The sequence below is a fragment of the Somniosus microcephalus genome, chromosome 5 (assembly GCF_052327205.1).
Source record: "Somniosus microcephalus isolate GS21.2 chromosome 5, FLI_Smic_1.0, whole genome shotgun sequence".
Classification (NCBI taxonomy): domain Eukaryota; kingdom Metazoa; phylum Chordata; class Chondrichthyes; order Squaliformes; family Somniosidae; genus Somniosus; species Somniosus microcephalus.
Window position 1 is genome coordinate 88,964,926 of NC_140991.1, and position 19,060 is coordinate 88,983,985.

Below are 19,060 nucleotides of genomic sequence, written 5' to 3' on the forward strand. Positions count from 1 at the left end.
AGCGCAGCGATTCAGCGAGGGGGCCTTGGAGGCTCTGGTTGGCGCGGTGGAGTGCAGGTGATCTCTCCTGTACCCAGACAGTGGCAGGATGCCGCTGCCCAGCGACTATCGAAAAGCTTGGAGGGAGGTGGCTCACAGAGCGACCTCCAGCAGTATGGTGCCTAGGACACCTGTGCAATGCAGGATGAAGTTCAGCGACCTCACTCGGGTCATCAGGGTGAGTGCCCTTTTCAGAATCCTCTTCATCCCTGCATCTCAACCTCACTTTATGGCCAAAGGGTCCTGAAAGCCCCAATGCCCAGCCCTCATCGAACACCTATGGCACTTTCAGGAAACTCACACGCACATTTAGCACTTTGCACACTGTAAGGGCTATTCGACCATGGGAGGCAGTGCAGCCAAGATCAGGGCTGCACACTGTAAGGGCTATTCGACCATGTGAGGCATTGCAGCCAAGATCAGGGTGGCAGACTGTACTCAGAGCCCGTCCTTTCTCTTGCAGGGCAAGCTGGCGCATAATAGGAGGCTGCAGCAATGGACCGGGGGAGGCCGGCCTCACCTTCAAGCCCTGACCGATCTGGAGCAGCAAGTCCAACGGATTATGGCAGGCCGGATGCTTGGCCCCGTCGCCACTGGAGATGCCGACCCTGTTATGGACAGCAATGGTAAGGTCATCACCTTTTTGACCTCTCTCCTTCCACTTGTTCCTCACACCAGTATCCTTTGCCACTTTCGAGCCAAATCAGTACATCGCAGTACTCATGCCTCCCTTGCTGCCACCCTGTCCTCACGCTAAAGCCACTCTTGTACCTCCTTGCTTTCAGATGCTGATTCACCAGGTGAGGAGGCGGGCCCTCAAGCTGCCACTGTGAGTGATTCTGAAGGCGACGACGAGGAGGAAGCCGGACCATCAGCCGAGGCAGCCCATGGCCATAATGGGGACACGTCTTCCCTGGAGGGGAGCAGGGGGGAATGGTCTGAGGAGGGTGAAGCTCCGGGGCCCAGCGGGCTGCAGCAACGCGAGGGGGGTAGGGAAGCTCGGGGGCAAGCTTCTCCCTGGAGGAAGAGTATCACCTCGAGTCCTGCTACAGTGAGCGCAGAAGAGGTGCGGCTCCTCGCTGAAATAAGTGCCCAGGCGGAGCACAGGCACACTGAGCTCATGGCTGCAGTGGCAAGGATGCCAGATTCCATTGAGTCACGAGTGTCCAGGACTTCGGCGCAGCACAGGCAAGGATGACTTCGGCGCAGCACAGGCAAGGATTGTCCAGGACATCGGCGCAGCACAGGCGGCTGCCACGCAATTGCTAAGTGCTGCAATGCAGTCAGTGGCTGGTCTCATGCAGACGCAGATTGAGGCCACACGAGCACTGACTGCTGCCACCCTCGCTGGATCGGGCAGGATTCCCCGGGGCCCTCACCACGCCGCAGCAGGCCAGCAATCTGTGCTCCAGCAGATTGCTCCGCATGCTGCAGTGCTGCCCCGTGGGAGTGCCAGTGTGTCGGCTGAACAGGGAGTTGCTGTCCTCTCTCAGGATGACAGCATTCCTGCTGCCAGCACTGTCACTTCTCCACTGCAGCTGTCACCACCTGTAGGACAGACTGCTGCCGCCCATGCAGAGTTGGAGCAGTCAGCAGCCGGGCCCTCCAGGCCCAGAGCTGGTCCAGGCCGTCCCTCAAGCGCATCTGCAGTCTCAGTTTCTGACACTCAGCAGCCTTCCCCCAGCCTTGCTGCAGCCACTGGGGTCCCATTACGGAGGAGCTGCAGGGTGGGAAGGGGCCAATCTCGCAAGCGAAGCAGATCACCCTCGAAGGGCAAAAAGTAGGAGATGTGGCAAAATGTTGTTAATTGTTTTATTGAAGGCCAAGGATCGTGGTCATATTTGTGTTACTGTTTTGGTCATTGTCTCCAGGCTGTGAGAGCCAGTTATGTGACTGACTGTTTTTTTGGGGGTTTCTTCTATTACTTTGTTATGCGGGAAGAGTACACAGTTTGTTAAATAAAGAAGTGTCTTTATTCAGAATGTGCATGTTTGCTTTTTGAACTAATTGTTGCCTTGACCGGCTTAGGGGTTGCGGCACGGTTCCATTCAGGTTCTTTGAATGGCAGAAGCCATTCCCTCAGAGGGGGCCTAGAAGCGACTTGCTATAAGCCGCTGACAGACGGCCCTTGCACTTTGTGCCTCCCTCCCGTCTTGGTGCTGCTGCTCCTCCTCCTCCTCCTCCTCCTCTGCTGGTGCTCCAATGTCTGGTGGCATTGGCTGAGTCCTGAGGATTGCCAGGTTATGCAGCATGCAGTACACAACAACGAAGTGGGAGACTCGCTCAGGTGAGTACTGAAGGGCTCCTCCGGAATGGTCCAGACAGCGGAACCGTTGCTTGAGCACGCCGATTATGTGCTCAACGATGTTCCTGGTAGCTTGATGGCTCTCATTGTATCGTTCTTCAGCCGGGGTGCTGGGCGAACGGAGCGGGGTCATCAGCCAGGTGCACAGAGGATAGCCCTTGTCCCTGAGAAGCTAGCCTCCTGGGTGAGCCGGGGCCTCGAAAAGGTCTGCCACAGAAGTCTGGCGCAGGATGAAGGCTTCATGGCTGCTGCCTGGAAAGTGGGCATTGACAGCAAGTATCAGCTGTTTGTGGTCACAGACCAACTGGACGTTCAATGAATGGAACCCCTTTCGGTTGCGGAAATCCTCGGCATTCTCTTGCGGTGCCCGCAAAGCCACATGCGTGCAGTCAATGGCGCCTTGCACCATGGGGAAGCCCGCTATTCTCGCAAAGCCCATTGCGCGTTTTTGCTGCTTGTCCGGGGTCATGGGGAAGGAGATGTACTGTCGTCTCCTTTTAAAGAGAGCATTCGTGACTTGACGGATGCAGCGATGCACCGCGAACTGGGAGATATTGGCAATGTCCCCAGTAGCGGATTGAAAGGAGCCGGTGGCATAGAAGTTGAGAGCCACTGTTACCTTCACTGCCACCGACAGAGACGTCCTGCTCCTCAGTTGAGGCTGCAGATCTGGCTGAAGCAGGTGGCAGAGCTCAGTGACCACCTCCTTACTGAATCGAAGCCTCTGAAAACACTACTCCTCAGACATATTGATGTATGAGAACTGTTGGCGGAAAACCCTGGGAGCGTAAGGTCTCGTGTGCCGACGCCTGTTGGCCCCCCTCCATCTGGCCATGATTGCCACTCTCTCTCTGCGTCTCTGTGCCCTCTCAATGTAATGGAGAAGCACGACGTTCCCATCCATTGCAGCCCCATAGTATGTGGCCACTCAAAGTTATGTCGGTGAAAAAGCAAAGCAACTACAAAGTTCTGGTCAGAAGCCAAAAGTACCTCAGCGAGCGCTGACTCAATGCAGAAAGCTCTCTCCCTTTGTCTCTCTGCAAATCTCTCTCTCTCTCTCAGAAGGAGTGGTCCAAAAATGGCTACCACAAAGAAGCCAGGAAGAGCCCCCTTTAAATAGCGCCCCCCCCCAGCCCCACAGCGACTGGGAACCGTTCCAGTCAACCTGTCATTGGGAGCGACAGGCGGAAAGGAGGGGGACGCCACTGAATTTCCGGTCCAGGGCGCCCCAAGGGCGTTGCACTCTGGAATGACATCAGGATCTGCGTGCGCAGCTGAGTGGGCGTTGCGGTTTAGCGCCGCTGCTAAATGTCCGCTCAATTTCACGAGAGGCGCTAATGGGTGGCGCAACCAACTGAATTTCTCCCCCTTGATGTATTGTAGTGCCTATCAGGTGGATAGCACCGGGAAATTTGGCAAAGAAACAGTCCACCAGATCCCCCAGACTTTAGTGCCTGTCCCACTTTCTGCTGTCATTTGGCCAGTGCCCACTCATTTTTGGGAAGGTGCTTGCAAATATGATAGTAATGACACAATGACACCATCCAACCCATTTTTGCCATTTAAAGAAAAGCAAGAGTCACAGGAACAAGTCAGCCCCATGTCTCGTGTACCTGGTGATGACCCCGACATACAGGTAGCATCTACCCCAGAAACAGTAGCATCGGAAGCTGATGAACCAACTGACGACAGGGGGCCAGAATCGCCTCCGCACCAAGAGCAAGACACTCAGGAAAGGCGCTATCCAGAAAGGATCAGGAAGCCTCCCCAAAGACTGAATTTATAAATAGACTATTTTCAGTTAATGTTCTGAGCAAATCCAGACGAGATCTCAACCTTCGGTTAAAGAACATCATGGCTGGGGTCTGGTTGGTGACTGCATGTGTCGCACCTTTCATGATCTCAGGACACCCATAGCGCTTTACAACCAATTAAGCACTTATGAAGCGTAGTCACTGTTGTAATGTAGGAAACTCAGCAGCCAATTTGCACACAAGGTCCCACAAATAGCAGTGAATAATGGCCAGATAATCTGTTTAGTGATGTAGGTTGAGGGATAAATATTGGCCACGACATCGGGGAGAACTCCCCTGTTCTTCTTTGAAATAGTGCCATGGCATCATTTTTGTCCACCTGAGAGGGCTTCTCTTTTGCAGTTTAGTCACTGTTGATATTGTTAGATCCGTGTATCTTGATGTTGTGTGTCCTTCAATAATTAGACAAGAGACTGCAGGGAACAATCAACAGGTGTTTACTGGATGAGGGTTACTCTAAAACTAACTGTACAGGTCCCTACTCAGGGTTATATACAGGTGTGGTCACTGCCGGTACTACAGTATACAGGAGCTGTAAAAAGCAGTTCTCCCCTTAAAGGTACATACACTACAATTCCTCCCCTTTTAGATTAACAGTACCATAACATTCATTTAACAATAAAATATCAACTAATTACAATTAACACTTTTAACATGCAACATTAACTGAAAATAGTCTATTTATAAATTCAGTCTTTGGGGAGGCTTCCTGATCCTTTCCGGATAGCGCCTTTCCTGAGTGTCTTGCTCTTGGTGCGGAGGCGATTCTGGCCCCCTGTCGTCAGTTGGTTCATCAGCTTCCGATGCTACTGTTTCTGGGGTAGATGCTACCTGTATGTCGGGGTCATCACCAGGTACACGAGACATGGGGCTGACTCGTTCCTGTGACTCTAGGATCTGGTCAACATGGCGTCTCACAATGTTCTCCCCAACATCCACTGTGTACATTAGTGGCCCCTGCCGTGTGCATATCGTCCCTGGTTGCCATTTCTCTGTTCGGTAGTCGCGGGCCAAGACTGGTTGCCCTACACTGAAGCTTCTTGTCGGCTTCTCAATGATATGCTGGAATTGCTTATTCTCAACATCTCTTCGTACATTTGGTCTGAGCAAATCCAGACGAGATCTCAACCTTCGGTTAAAGAACATCATGGCTGGGGTCTGGTTGGTGACTGCATGTGCCGCATTTCTGTAGGCTAACAGGAAATTGTCCACCTTATGCTGCAGTGGAATGTCGTCATCGCACATGGCCCTTACTGCTTTTTTAAAGGTTTGTACGAACCTCTCAGCCAATCCATTTGTGGCTGGATGATACAGGGCGGATGTGTAATGCCTTACCCCATTCCTTTTCATAAATCTTCGAAACTCTTCGGACACAAACTGTGGTCCGTTATCAGAGCAAATCTGCTCTGGCAAGCCGTTCCTGGCAAATATGGTCCGTAGGACTGCAATAGTTTTCTCCGTGGTGGTGGAGGACATTTTGATCACCTCAGGCCATTTCGAGTGCACTTCCACTGCTATTAAAAACATTGAGTCCATGAATGGACCAGCAAAATCAATATGCACCCGTTGCCATGGAGGTGAGGGCCACTCCCATGGGTGTAGAGGGGCATGTGGTGGTGCATTTTGGACCTTCTGGCATCCTGAGCAGCTCTTTGTCAGGCCCTTGATTTGCTGATCGATCCCCGGCCACCACACATAAGCCCTAGCAAGGCTTTTCATTTTCCCCCTCCCAGATGGCCTTCGTGAAGCTCATTGAGCACTCTCTCCCTTAACTTGGGTGGAATTACCACTCGGGATCCACACATCAAGGTCCCCTGGCATACTGACAGCTGTTCTCTTCTGGATGAGAATGCTGGCAACAGTGAGTCGCCATGTGTTGGCCATCCCTTCACCGTCAAGTCATATGCCCGAGACAGTGTCGGGTCATTTCGGGTCTCCTTCTCTATATCAGCGTTAGTTACTGGCAAGCGTTCAATTATAGTCGAATAAAATATTTCGACAGGGTCCACTGCTGGTGCTTCCTCTGCAGTAGGCAGTGGCAGGCGTGATAGCCCATCAGCGTTTCCATGCTGCTTCGTGCCCTTATACTCGATTTCATATTGGTTCGCCCCTAGAAAAAGGGACCATCTTTGTAGCTGTTGCGCAGTCATCACCGGAACGCCCTTCCTTGGATTAAAGATGGAAACAAGTGGTTGGTGGTCAGTCAGCAAGGTGAACTTCTGCCCGTGCAGATAGTGGTTGAACTTTTTCACTCCCCACACTAGGCTGAGGGCCTCCCTGTCAATCTGGGCGTAGTTACGCTCGGCTGAGGTTAGTGACCGAGACGCAAAGGCTACTGGCTTCTCCGAGCCATCCGGGTATTTATGCAACAGCACTGCTCCAATGCCATAGGGTGATGCATCACACGCCAACCGAATTGATAGTGCTGGGTTGAAATGAGCCAACACCTCTTTTGATGTGATCAATTCTTTGCACTTCTGGAAAGCTCATTTACATTCGTCATTCCACTTCCATGGTACCCTCGTTTGCAGTAGGGTGTTCAGTGGGTGTAGTACTGTAGACAAATACGGCAAGAACTTATGGTAGTAGTTCACCAGCCCGAGGAACGACCTCAGTTGTGACATATTTTCCGGTGCTGGAGCCTTGACTACTGCCTCAATCTTTTCAGGGGATTTATGTAACCCCTCTTCATCAATAACGTGGCCACAATACGAGATCTGCTTCTGGAAAAACTCGCATTTGTGGCGATTAGCTCGGAGCCCATATTCCTTCAATCTAGTGAGCACCTGCTCCAGGTTGGCGAGGTGATCACTGTCATTTTCGCCCGTGACCAGGATGTCGTCCAAATAACACTGGGTCCCTGGAATCCCTTGCAGGACTTGATCCATTGCCCTTTGCCAAATAGCCGGAGTTGATGCTACCCCGAACACCAGCCGGTTGTATTGGTAGAGACCCTTATGAGTGTTGATCGTAAGGTACTGTTTCGAGGCTTCTTCTACCTCCATTTGCAGGTACACCTGGGCCAGATCAATCTTAGTGAAGCATTTCCCTCCAGATAGCGAGGTGAAAATATCTTCAATCCGCGGAGGCGGATACTGTACAGTGTGAAGGACTGGGTTCACTGTCACCTTAAAGACCCCACAGATGCGAACCTTCTTTGGTTCCCCAGGCGTATTACTCAACGACCTCTTCATTACAGGAATGATGGGTGTAGCCCACTCGCTCCAGTCTACTTTGGACAGTACTCCTGAACGTTCGAAACCTTCCAGCTCTGCTTCGACGGCTGGGCGGATCGCATAAGGTCTGGCCTTAAAAAACTTTGGGCTTGCATTTTCCTCTATTTTGATCATCGCTGTTATGCCTTTTAGTGTTCCGAGTCCCTCCTGGAACACTTGTGCGTCAGTTAGCATTTTTGACAGTCGTCCAGGTGTGACGTCGTCATCCTTTTTGGCATCTACAGTCAGTGCTTGTATGGAATGCCACTCTAGCTGTATCTTCCGGATCCATTCACGTCCTAGTAGTGGTGGTCCTCCATCTGGCAATACATATAGGTCCACTTTTGGGGTTTCCTTGCCGTTATATATAACGTTCACCCTTATTTTTCCTTTGGGGTAGACTTTTTGCCCCGTGTACGTCTTCAAGACAATCTCTGTATCTCTCAAGGGTATATGTGAGAATAGCCGCTTGTAGTCCCTTCGGTTTATGACTGTTAGGGCTGATCCTGTGCCCAATTCCATTTTCACTTGGACTCCGGCTATCTTGAGCGTGACCCAGATAGTTTGGTGATCCTCCGTTTTGATCACATTATGTAGTTTCAGACAACCTGGCTCCTTGCTTCCAGAGTCTGTATCACTTTTCTGTTCGTCTGAACTACTCTCCGTCACCTTATGTACCTTCTTGTACTTCTCCTGTGGGGATTTCTTGCTGCTGGTTTTCTTTTCTGACCTGCAGACTCTTGCTATGTGTCCTACTTTTCCACACTGTCTGCACACTTGGTCCTTGAACCAGCAATCCTTATGGTCGTGTGTTGTTCTGCCGCTGCGATAGCACTTCACTGTTCCGTATGACATTTAATTTGTGCCATATTCTTGCGGTCTCCATTGTGTCTCTGCCACGCCCCGTGCTGCTGCTTCGTATGATACTGCCATGCTGAAAGCCTTGTCCAGCGTAAGATCCTTTTCTGATAGAAGCCGTTTCTGGGTTCCTTCACTTTGAAGCCCACACACAAACTTGTCCCTTAAAGTATCTGCTAGTCCCGTTCCAAACTGGCAGTGTTTCGATAGCTTGCGCAGTTCCGTTAAAAACTCAGCATTACTTTCATCTTTATGCTGGTTCCTTTTGTGAAACTTAAATCTTTCCGCTATCAGCAGCGGTGTGGGGTCTAAGTGGTCCTGTAGGATTGACACTATGTTTTCAAAATCCTTTTCCACTGGCTTCTCTGGGGTTACTAGGTTTCGCAGTAAGCCATACATTTTTGCACCCATTGAATTCAACAATACCAGCGCTTTCCTGTCATCTGGCACTTCATTCGCCTTGCAGTACACTTCAATGCGTTCGACATATGTCGTCCAATCTTCGATTTCATTGTCAAACGCTGTGACACTGCCACTCTTCGTCATCCTTGGGTGCGGTTAGACTGGCTCAAAATGGCGTCTCCCGCGCTCTCCCTTCTTCTCCGCTACGGCTCAAAATGACGTCTCCCTTTCTTCCCTTTCTTCCCCGCTGACGCTGCTCGGCCCTTGAACACCGGCTGCGCTCTGCGCATTTTCCTGCGCGCCTCTCTCTCTCATTGATGCTGCTCGGCCCTTGAACACCGGCTGCGCTCTGCCCTCTCTCGTTGACGCTGCTCGGTCCTGAACACCGGCTGTGCCCTGTGCGCTCTACCCTCTCTCTTCTCCCGTCGACGCCGCTCAATCCTGAACACCGGCTGCGCCCTGTGCGCTCTACCCTCTCTCTTCTCCCGTCGACGCTGCTGGGCCTTTTTCTGTGCCGTCGGTCGGCTCTAGCTGCCGCTGTCCGGGAAGGGTCTGCGCCGTACCTGTTGCCAGCCCGTTTCGCTGGACCACCGTGACTGGAGAACCAAGCCCAGCTCTCAACAGCCTCCCCTGCGATGCTCAAGTCTCCGCTGGATGGTCGACGCCCGTGCTTCTGGACTCGGCCTTCTTCTTTCACTGTTCTCCATGAGCGAATCCCTGGGAGGTGATGCAGAGTTGCAGGTAGGTTTGAATCTTCTCGTCGCCAATGTTAGATCCGTGTATCTTGATGTTGTGTGTCCTTCAATAATTAGACAAGAGACTGCAGGGAACAATCAACAGGTGTTTCCTGGATGAGGGTTACTCTAAAACTAATTGTACAGATCCCTACTCAGGATTAGATACAGGTGTGGTCACTGCCGGTACTACAGTATAAAGGAGCTGTAAAAAGTAGTTCTCCCCTTAAAGGTACATACACTACAGATATGTAGGCAAATGTGGCAGCCAACTTGTGCACAGCAAGGTGCTACAAACAGCACTGAGAGAAATCTGTTTTTGTGCTGTTGGCTGAGGGATAAATGTTGGCCAAAGCACCAGAGAATATCCCCTGCCACGGGGTCCTTTACATTCAGCTGAGAATACATACGGCACCTAGGCTTAATGTCTCATCTGAAAGACAGCACCTCACTGAAGTGTCAGCCTAGATTATGTGCTCAAGTCTTTGGGGTGGGACTTGAATCCACAACCTTCTGACTCAGAGGCGAGAGTGCTACCACTGAGCCAAGGCTGACTCCTGATTTATACTGAATCTTAATCACACCAATATAAAACTGTCATCCAGTGTTGCTAGACATTACCGTGAAGATGAAAGTGAGTTTAAAAGACCAGCTTCTGGGACTGATTTGAATTTTAGAGGTAGTTGGTAGTGGCTATGGAGGAATTCTGTGTAGATTTTTCTAGGATGATTTCTTTGCAGAGGAAGGTCAAGAATATAAGAACATTTGAAATAAGAGCAGGAGTAGGCCATTTTGCCCCTCGAGACTGCTCCGCCATGCAATAATATCATGGCTGATCTGATCTTGGCCTCAACTCCACTTTCCTGCCCGCTCCCCATAACCCTCGACTCCCCTATAGTTCAAAAATCTGTCTATCTCCACCTTAAATATATTCAATGACCCAGCCTCCACAGCTCTCAGGGGTAGAGAATTCCAAAGATTCACGACCCTCTGAGAGAAGAAATTCCTCCTCATCTCTGTTTTAAATGGACGAATCCTTATCCTGAAACTGTGCCCCCTAGTTCTAGATTCCCCCATGAGGGGAAACATCCTCCCTGCATCTACCCTGTCAAGCCCCCTCAGAATCTTATGGGGGAGAAATTTGGTATTGCCCCGTTTGGGGCGCAATTATCGGCCAGACGCAAAGTTTAGCGCCTGGTGCTAATTATCGCCTCCAACTGAAAACTTGGCTTCTATCACCCCTGGAGGTGATTGGAGCTCTAAATCAGGCGCTACACACCTCTCTTAAGGTGCTAACACCGAGGAGCAAGGCGCTACCTCAGAGCACTGGCGAAGCTCATGTGATGTTAGTCAGCAATGGAACACAGACACACTGGCGCCAGCCAGTTCTTAAAGGGGAGGGTCGATCTTGCTCTCCATTCCACACCCTGCTCATTGCAGCCTTGAATCTCGGCCTGGAGAGACCTGTACATCAAATCTGCTGGAAAGAACAATGGAGAGGCCCAGGGAAAGAGTTCAGAGTGCAGCCCCCATAGTCTCTTCTAAATCGATGCAAGGAAGGTCAAATCAAAATGAACCTGCAAAGTGCTGCTCAGTACCCAAAACTCCTTCACACAGCATTGAATCTCTCCAGAAGTCTCTCTCTCTCTCTCAGAATGCGTGGTGCAAAAATTTCGCCGACAAAAAAGGCAGGAAGTGGTCGCCTTTAAATAGTGCTCCCCCAGTTCCTTCCCTACTGTAAAACATTCCTCTCAACCTGTCGTTGCTAGTGGCAGGCAGAAAGGCAGGGGGAGCCACTCAATATCCGGTCCGGGGCATTGCACACTCGACTGACGTCACGATCTGTGGGCGCAGGAGATCGTGGCGGTAGTGTTTAGCGCCACCGCAAAATGTCTGGTCAATTTCGCGAGTGGCGCAAACATTGCCACGCCCAGGCGTTAGTTACTTTGCACCCCATTAGCACCCTCTTAGGGCATTAACGGGAGGTGCAAAGCAACCAAATTTTCCCCCCTATATCTTTCAATAAGATCACCTTTTATTCTTCTAAACTCCAGTGAGTATAGGCCCAACCTACTCAATCTTTCTTCAAAAGACAACCCCCTCATCTCAGGAATCAGTCTAGTGAACCTTCTCTGAACTGCCTCCAATGCAAGTATATCCCTCCTTAAATAAGGAGCCCAAAACTGTACGCACTACTCCAGGTGTGGTCTCACCAACGCCCTGTACAGTTGTAGCAAGACTTCCCTACTTTCATACTCCATCCCCCTTTGCAATAAAGGCCAACATTCCATTTGCCTTCCTAATTACTTGCTGTACCTGCATGCTAACTTTTTGTGTTTCATGTACAAGGACCCCCAGATCCCTCTGTACTGCAGCATTTTGTAGTCTCTCGCCATTTAAATAATATTTTGCTTTTTTATTCTTCCGACCAAAGTGGATAACCTCACATTTTCCCACATTATACTCCATCTGTCAAATTTTTGCCCACTCACTTAGCCTATCTATATCCCTTTGCAGATTCTTTGTGTCCTCCTCACAACTTGCTTTCCCACCTATTTTTGTATCATCAGCAAATTTGGCTACAGTATACTCGATCCCTTCATCCAAGTCATTAATATAGATTGTAAATAGTTGAGGCCCCAGCATTGATCTCTGTGGCACCCCACTAGTTATAGTTTGCCAACCTGAAAATGACCCATTTATCCCGACTCTCTGTTTTCTGTTAGTCAGCCAATCCTCTATCCCATGAGCTCTTATCTTGTGCAGTAACCTTTTATGTGGCACCTTATCGAATGCCTTCTGGAAATCCAAATACACTACATCTACTGGTTCCCCTTTACCCACCCTGCTCATTACATCCTCAAAGAACTCTACCAAATTTGTCAAACATGATTTCCTTTCATAAAACCACGCTGACTCTGCTTAATTGTATTATGATTTTCTAAATGTCCTGCTACTACTTCCTTAATAATGAACTCCAGCATTTTCCCAATGACAGATGTTAGGCTAACTGGTTTATAGTTTCCTGCTTTCTGTCTCCCTCCTTTCTTGAATAGGGGTGTTACATTTGCGGTTTTCCAATCCGCTAGGACCTCTCCAGAATCCAGGGAATTTTGGTAGATTACAACCAATGCATCCACTATCTCTGCAGCCACTTCTTTTAAGACCCTAGGAAGCAGGCCATCAGGTCCAGGGGACTTGTCCACCTTTAGTCCCATTAGTTTGCCTAGTACTTTTTCTCTAGTGATAGTGATTGTTTTAAGTTCCTCCCTCCCTACAGCCCCTTGATTATCTATTATTATTGGGATGCTTTTTACAAAATATTTGTTCAAAGTCTCTGCTATTTCCCTGTTTCCCATTATTAATTCCCCAGTCAAGAGGAAGGGATAGAATGTAGGTATAATGCTGGATGACATATGTATAAGAAAGTTTCTAGGATTAGATTTCTCTGAATGGTTTTACCAGTTGGAGCCTTACTGCCAAGTATTCTCTCAAGGGTCTGTTTTCCTCCTATGGTAAATCTTCCAGCTCCTCTTCTGGCCATTCCACTTTATGACCCTCTAGTTTGGATGTACCTGTTAATTGCTAGGTTAATGAACACACAGTATGTGATTTTGATCCTGCATGTCATCCCCAGTTTATATTGAAGATTACCAGCTGAATGATCCAGGCTTCAGAACCTCTTCTTCAGAAATACAATCATTTTTTCAATTGTGACTTTCATGGACGCATGAGCTTCATTGTATCACTGGTATGCTGCATTATAAGGAGTCTTCAGGGGTGTCATTAACCATGGCAACACTGGGTAGCCAAGGTCCCCTAGCAGGACATTCATTCAATCCCTTCCCTTCTTCAATCAGTGATGGACTGTCTGAGGATGGAAGTATTGTGGGAGCTGTCAAGGAATCTGGTGTTCACCTGAAATAATGAAATAAAGAGGAAAAGCAAACTCTACAAATCATGTAAGGAGGAAGTGGAAGGGGTAGGAATATAAGAAAACGCAGAAACAAACTAAAAGGGTGATCAGAAGAACAAAGAGGAACCTAGAAAAATTATAGCAGCAGAGGCTAAGCCCAATAATAAAAAAACATCTTTTTATACAGCAACAATAAAAGGGCAGCCAGAGAACAGGCAAACCCTCTAAAGGATGCAGATTGAGGATGAACAGATAATAGTAAATGTACTGAATTATTGCTTCCTCCAAGAATGCACAGGGAAAGACATGAGCCACATGCCCTCCCCAAACAGAGATAACCAAAGTAAAATCAGTGACTTTGATAAAAATATGATGGAAGTCCAAAAACAAGCTAAAAGGGCTCAAAATGACTAAGTCCCCAGGAATATATGAATATATAAATGGTATTTATTCCACTGTGTTGATAGAAACTAGGGGGGAGATGGAGAGACATTGACAATCATGAGATTGTCACTAGAAACTGGTGAGGTACCAGTAAATTGGAAACAGACTAATGCGGTGCCCATATTCAAAAAGGGGGGCAAAATAGACACATGCAACTACAGACTCATTAGTTTTCCATTTCAGTGAAATAATTGATTATATGGGGCTGATTTTTCCGTGGCGGGCAACGTCGGTGGCAAGTCCCTGCCTTGCTGCTGGCTCCAGCCCGCTGTCCAAAAAGATTTTCCCTTGACTGAGCTCGTTAAGCCCGCCCAGCACGTTTGCCGGCCAATTGAAGGAAGCGGGTCTGATGATGTCATTTGATGACGCATCATCAGCCTGTTTCCTTAAAGGGACCATGCGCAAATTTAGTTTGACAGTTGTGCTGTCAGTGTTCTACAGCATTGAGGTGCTGCAAACACTGACAAGCACTGCACAAAGGTGCTTATGGAGTGAGTCACAGCACACAGGGAGGTTCTCTTCCCTTCCAATGGGCAGAAGAGACCTCCCCAGGAGACCAGCGCAGCCTGATTGCACATTGCATAGGAGGACACAAGCAGGGAAGTCTTCAGGGGGACCAGGCTGCAGTGGCGTAAACCTTTCAATGATCTCAGTAGATCACTAAATGTTACTGCAAAGCCACACTCAACCTCATTCTACTGTGCCACTCATCACATCCCCATCATTCTGCCTTCCCTACCCTACTCCTGCACATCCTTACTCACACCAACTTACCTTGCACCTCCACCCATCCCTCTCTCTCTATCTACATTATCACTTCCCCATCTCACTAGCCACCCCTCACACTCACCCTCATCCTAGTTCAATCATACCAACCAACAACACACAAGGGTAGGCACTTGTGTGTTTTAGCCAATGTTCATGTGAAGTTTCTGATAATGTGCTGTCAAACATTGAAACCTTTATTTTCAACACTGTGTGTTCTTGGACAGATCTGTGTGCACCTTTGGAAGTGACTTAGTGAGTTGCAGGTACCTCCCGCAATGGTCATGAGTGTGAAAGGAATGGCTTGGGTATTGTAGGGATGCTTTATGGTGTTGGTGTGGGTTGGTGCCAACCTGGCGCATCATGTGGCAGCCAGGGTGTACAGTGTCAAGTGAAGTAAATCTGACCATGATGAGGCTACCCCTGGCGTCCTGGGCAGCAATGTAGTCAGGTGCTGATGCCCTCTGTCCTGTGTAGCATCAGTTGATTGCGGAGAAGGTTGGTGTTGTTGTTGGTGCTGCTGGTGTGCCTGGTGCTGGGGCTGATCGTGGTGGGATTCTGAGGACCAAGGTGGAATAGTTAAAACCGCACCGATGCTGATGGAATAGCTGGCAGGTGAAGTAGAGATGACAGAAGCAAGCTGTCAATGGTGAGATAAGTTGTTCCAAGGAGGTGACACTGGATAGAAAGTTTACTCCAAACACTTGCAACCTGCATAAAGCTCAATCTGTCTTCCAAATGCAGTAAGCAACAGCTTCTGAGCTTGGAAAGTGAACAGCTGTGAGATGGGAGTTTTTATAGCACATTTGCAGCTGTCAAGTAATGTGATGATTCCATGGCCATTCAACTCCCACCCTGCTTACCTGACAAGACACCTGAGCAGCGCGGACCCCGTGGGCGACCTGGTAAACTCTGAAGGTGAGCTCAAAATAGTTCTTAGTGGTGTGTTAACATGGTCATAATGACTTGAATTGCCTCCCCCGCCGCTGCGTGTCGGGTCTGCTCAGCGTTGACAGACTCAACATTTGGGAAAGGCGCATGGTGGCGGGTTGACAGCCGGTCCCGACCCGCTGTTAAAAAAAAAATTCCCAGCCGACCCACCACCGACTGCGCCCGCTGACCTCCCAAAAAATTCCCCCCCCCAGGACTTCGCCCCGCCTGCAAAATTGGGCGATGACAGCAACCAATTCAGGAGGCGAGAACAGAGCACCAGGAGGCTTGCGGGGCGCAAATTAAAGGGGAGATGGTGGGTGGGGAAAAAATAAATCAACCGACTTACTTGTCACCGCCCATTGTGTCTTTGAACATGGGGTCCGTGCCACGATCTGGCAGCCCAGCACTCCTCTTGAGTGCCACGCTGCTGGCACAGCACCCCACCCCCAGGTCCAGGTAGGGCCCCGCAGAGTTGTGTGCATGGGCCCTCCCCTTTAATAAGGGGGGAAGAGCCCTTCCATGCAGCAGCACTAAGTGGCCCAGTGCGTAGCGCTGCAGATCGCACCACCCCGATATTTGGGGTTAGCGTTCTAAGAAGGAAGTGGAGTGCTTGATGTCCGTGTGGTGAAGGTACTCCCACAGTGCTGTTAGGGAGGGAGTTCCAGGATTTTGACCCACCGATGATGAAGGAACAGCGATATACTTCCAAGTCAGGATGGTGTGTGACTTGGAGGGAACTTGGAGCTGGTGTTGTTCCCATGCGCCTGCTGCCCTTGTCCTTCTAGGTGGTAGAGGTCACGGGTTTGGGAGGTGCTGCCGAAGAAGCCTTGGCGAGTTGTTGCAGTGCATCTTGTAGATGGTACACATTGCAGCCATGGTACGCCGATGGTGGAGGGAGTGAATGTTTAAGGTGGTGGATGGATGCCAATCAAGCGGGCTGCTTTGTCCTGGATGGTGTCAAGCTTCTTGAATGTTGTTGGAGCTGCACTCATCCAGGCAAGTGGAGACTATTCCATCACACTCCTTACTTGTGCCTTGTAGATGGTGGAAAGGCTTTGGGGAGTCAGGAGGTGAGACACTCGCCGCAGAATACCTAGCCTCTGACCTGCTCTTGTTGCCACAGTATGTGTGTGGCTGGTCCAGTTAAGTTTCTGGTGAATGGTGACCCCCCAGGATGTTGATAGTAGGGGATTTGGCGATGGTAATGCCGTTGAATGTCAAGGGGTGGTGGTTAGACTCTCACTTGTTGGAGATAGTTATTGCCTGGCACTTGTGTGGCATGAATGTTACCTGCCACTAATGAGCCCAAGCCTGAACGTCGTCCAGGTCTTGTTGCATGCAGGCATGGACTGCTTCATTATATGAGGAGTTGCGAATGGAACTGAACACTGTGCAGTCATCAGCAAACATCCCCACTTCTGAACTTATGATGGAGGGAAGGTCATTGATGAAGCAGCTGAAGATAGTTGGGCCTAGGACACTGCCCAGAGGAACTCCTGCAGAGATGTCCTGAGGCCGTGATGATTGACCTCCAACCACCACAACCATCTTCCTTTGTGCTAGGTATGACTCCAGCCAGTGGAGAGTTTTCCCCCCGATTCCCATTGACTTCAGTTTTACTATGTGGAAAATATTCCACATAGGAAGAAATAACAAGCAAAGCAGTGTACTCCCTGAATGACATTGAAATAGCTAAGGATGGAGCCAAAAGAGACATGTCCAACGAGTGGAGAGCAGAAATCAACAAAGCTAATAGGATGTTGAAGTACATAGACAAAGCAGTAGAATACAAGTCAGAGGAAGTTGTGACCAAACTGTAAAGTGCAATGCTCAGATTGCACCTGGAGCACTGTGTCCAGTTCTCATTGGCAAGAAACAAGAGACACTAGAGACAGTGCAGATAAGAGATATAGGGCTGATCCCTTGTGTCAAAGTCATGATGAAATACAGGCTTTTTAGCCTAGAAAGGAAGTGTCTGAGAAGTGATCTTATAAAGGTTTATAACATAATTAGGGGGGTGGAAAATGTAAACCTGGAAAATGTAAACCTGATGAAAGTAGGATAAGTGGGCATAGATTCAAATTGGTAAAAGATAAATTTAGGACTGATGTTCCGAAGTTCTTCTTTGCACAAAAAGTGATCAACATATGAAATAGAATTCTCGGAAGAGTAGTGGAGGCAGAAACCCTGGAATGTTTTAAGAATCAATTCGATGTTGAAATGGGGAGATGTTAGGGTTTTTCTGGATGACTGAATTATGAGGAGCTGATTGGCCTTCTTCATCTGTAACTATCTGTGATTCCCCAGTTTACTTTCAAGCACCTCGCAGTGGCCATTTTAGAGGTACTACTGGTAAAGGCCTGGGAGCAGGTCACCCTTATAACCTCTCACCTGGGGAACAGTGTCACTTTTTGGGGGAAGAGGAACTCTTATAAACAGTAATTAATTAATGAACAAAGTAATATAGATTAATTTATTGAGAAAAGGGGAAAATCTACTTGGCTGTTTAACACTATTGCTAAGAAGTTGTTTTCCTTTCATTTAGGATACCATTGGAAGAGAAGATAAAGCCAGTTCTATCCTGGTGGCAAAATCACCGTGTAGCTACACTAGAACCTGCTGAGGCAACAGAAGAGTTAATTCGGACACTGGATAGAGCAGACTTGTATACGCTATCCTCTAAAATCAAATCCTTAAGAACTTGTACACAAGCTATCAAATTCTAAATGTGTTGCACACATATGATGATTCTGTTATGACATTAGAAAGAATGTTTTTGTCCAGATGACAAAAGGCCTCTGCAAAAAAGGTATTAAAATTAAATCATTCTACCTGGCACATCTTTTTAATAACATTTGTAATATCATATGCCAGTGTAATCAATAGGCATTTTAGCTACTAACTTTTAGTTTAAAAAAAATCCATCACCATGTCACATTGGTCGATGATGAAAATTGTATCACGTTCAAAACAAATACTTTTCAACAGAAAAAATCCTAATTGTGCCTCTAAGCAATTATGATTTTGCCTTCAAAATACTGCACATAACATTTAGGTTTAAACACATGAATGTCATAACTTGAATATGAAGCTTTCACTGGTTTATGCTGTTATGTTAAACATGAACAACAGGTTGCAGAATTCATATTTCTACTGTTTTACCCCATGTTTAGAATTGCTAATCTGTTTTTACAGTAAAATACTTAATACCAGAGAAATAGTAATCAGTTAATGCCCAGTGTTAAGTTAAAGAATAAAATCTTTGTTACAGTATTCATGCTTCAGCAGCTTATTTTCCTAATCATTCGTTTTTCCATAGAACATAAGCTAAGATGATTAAATTACAACAACAGCTTGCATTTATACAGTGCCTTTAACATCCCAAGCGCTTCACGGTAGCATAATCAGACACCAATTGACACCGAGCTAAAAGAAGATGATGTTAGGACAGGTGACTAAAAGCTTGGGCCTAGAAATTCATTGTAGCCACTTTTGGGGCGGTAAAGTGGGGCGGCCGCTAAAGTTTGCGCCCGCCGCCAAATCGAGGCCACTTCTCCAATATTCATTAGCTTCGCCCTAAGAGTTCGCTCGAGCGCTAAAACTGGTGCTGGACGCCTCTCTTTGGGCGCTAAGCC

At 48.4% G+C, this 19,060-nt stretch overlaps 1 protein-coding gene across 1 annotated transcript in view; it reads left to right on the forward strand.

The window, feature by feature from the left end:
• Positions 1–18,688, forward strand: part of LOC147117187 (leucine-rich repeat and death domain-containing protein 1-like) — a 71,701-nt gene extending 53,013 nt beyond the window's left edge. The window contains exon 5 of the mRNA XM_085989346.1: positions 17,971–18,688. Within this exon, the coding sequence (XP_085845472.1) occupies positions 17,971–18,151 (181 nt within the window). The 3' untranslated portion in view covers positions 18,152–18,688. The remainder of the gene's footprint in view (positions 1–17,970) is intronic.
• Positions 18,689–19,060: the final 372 nt, after the last annotated feature.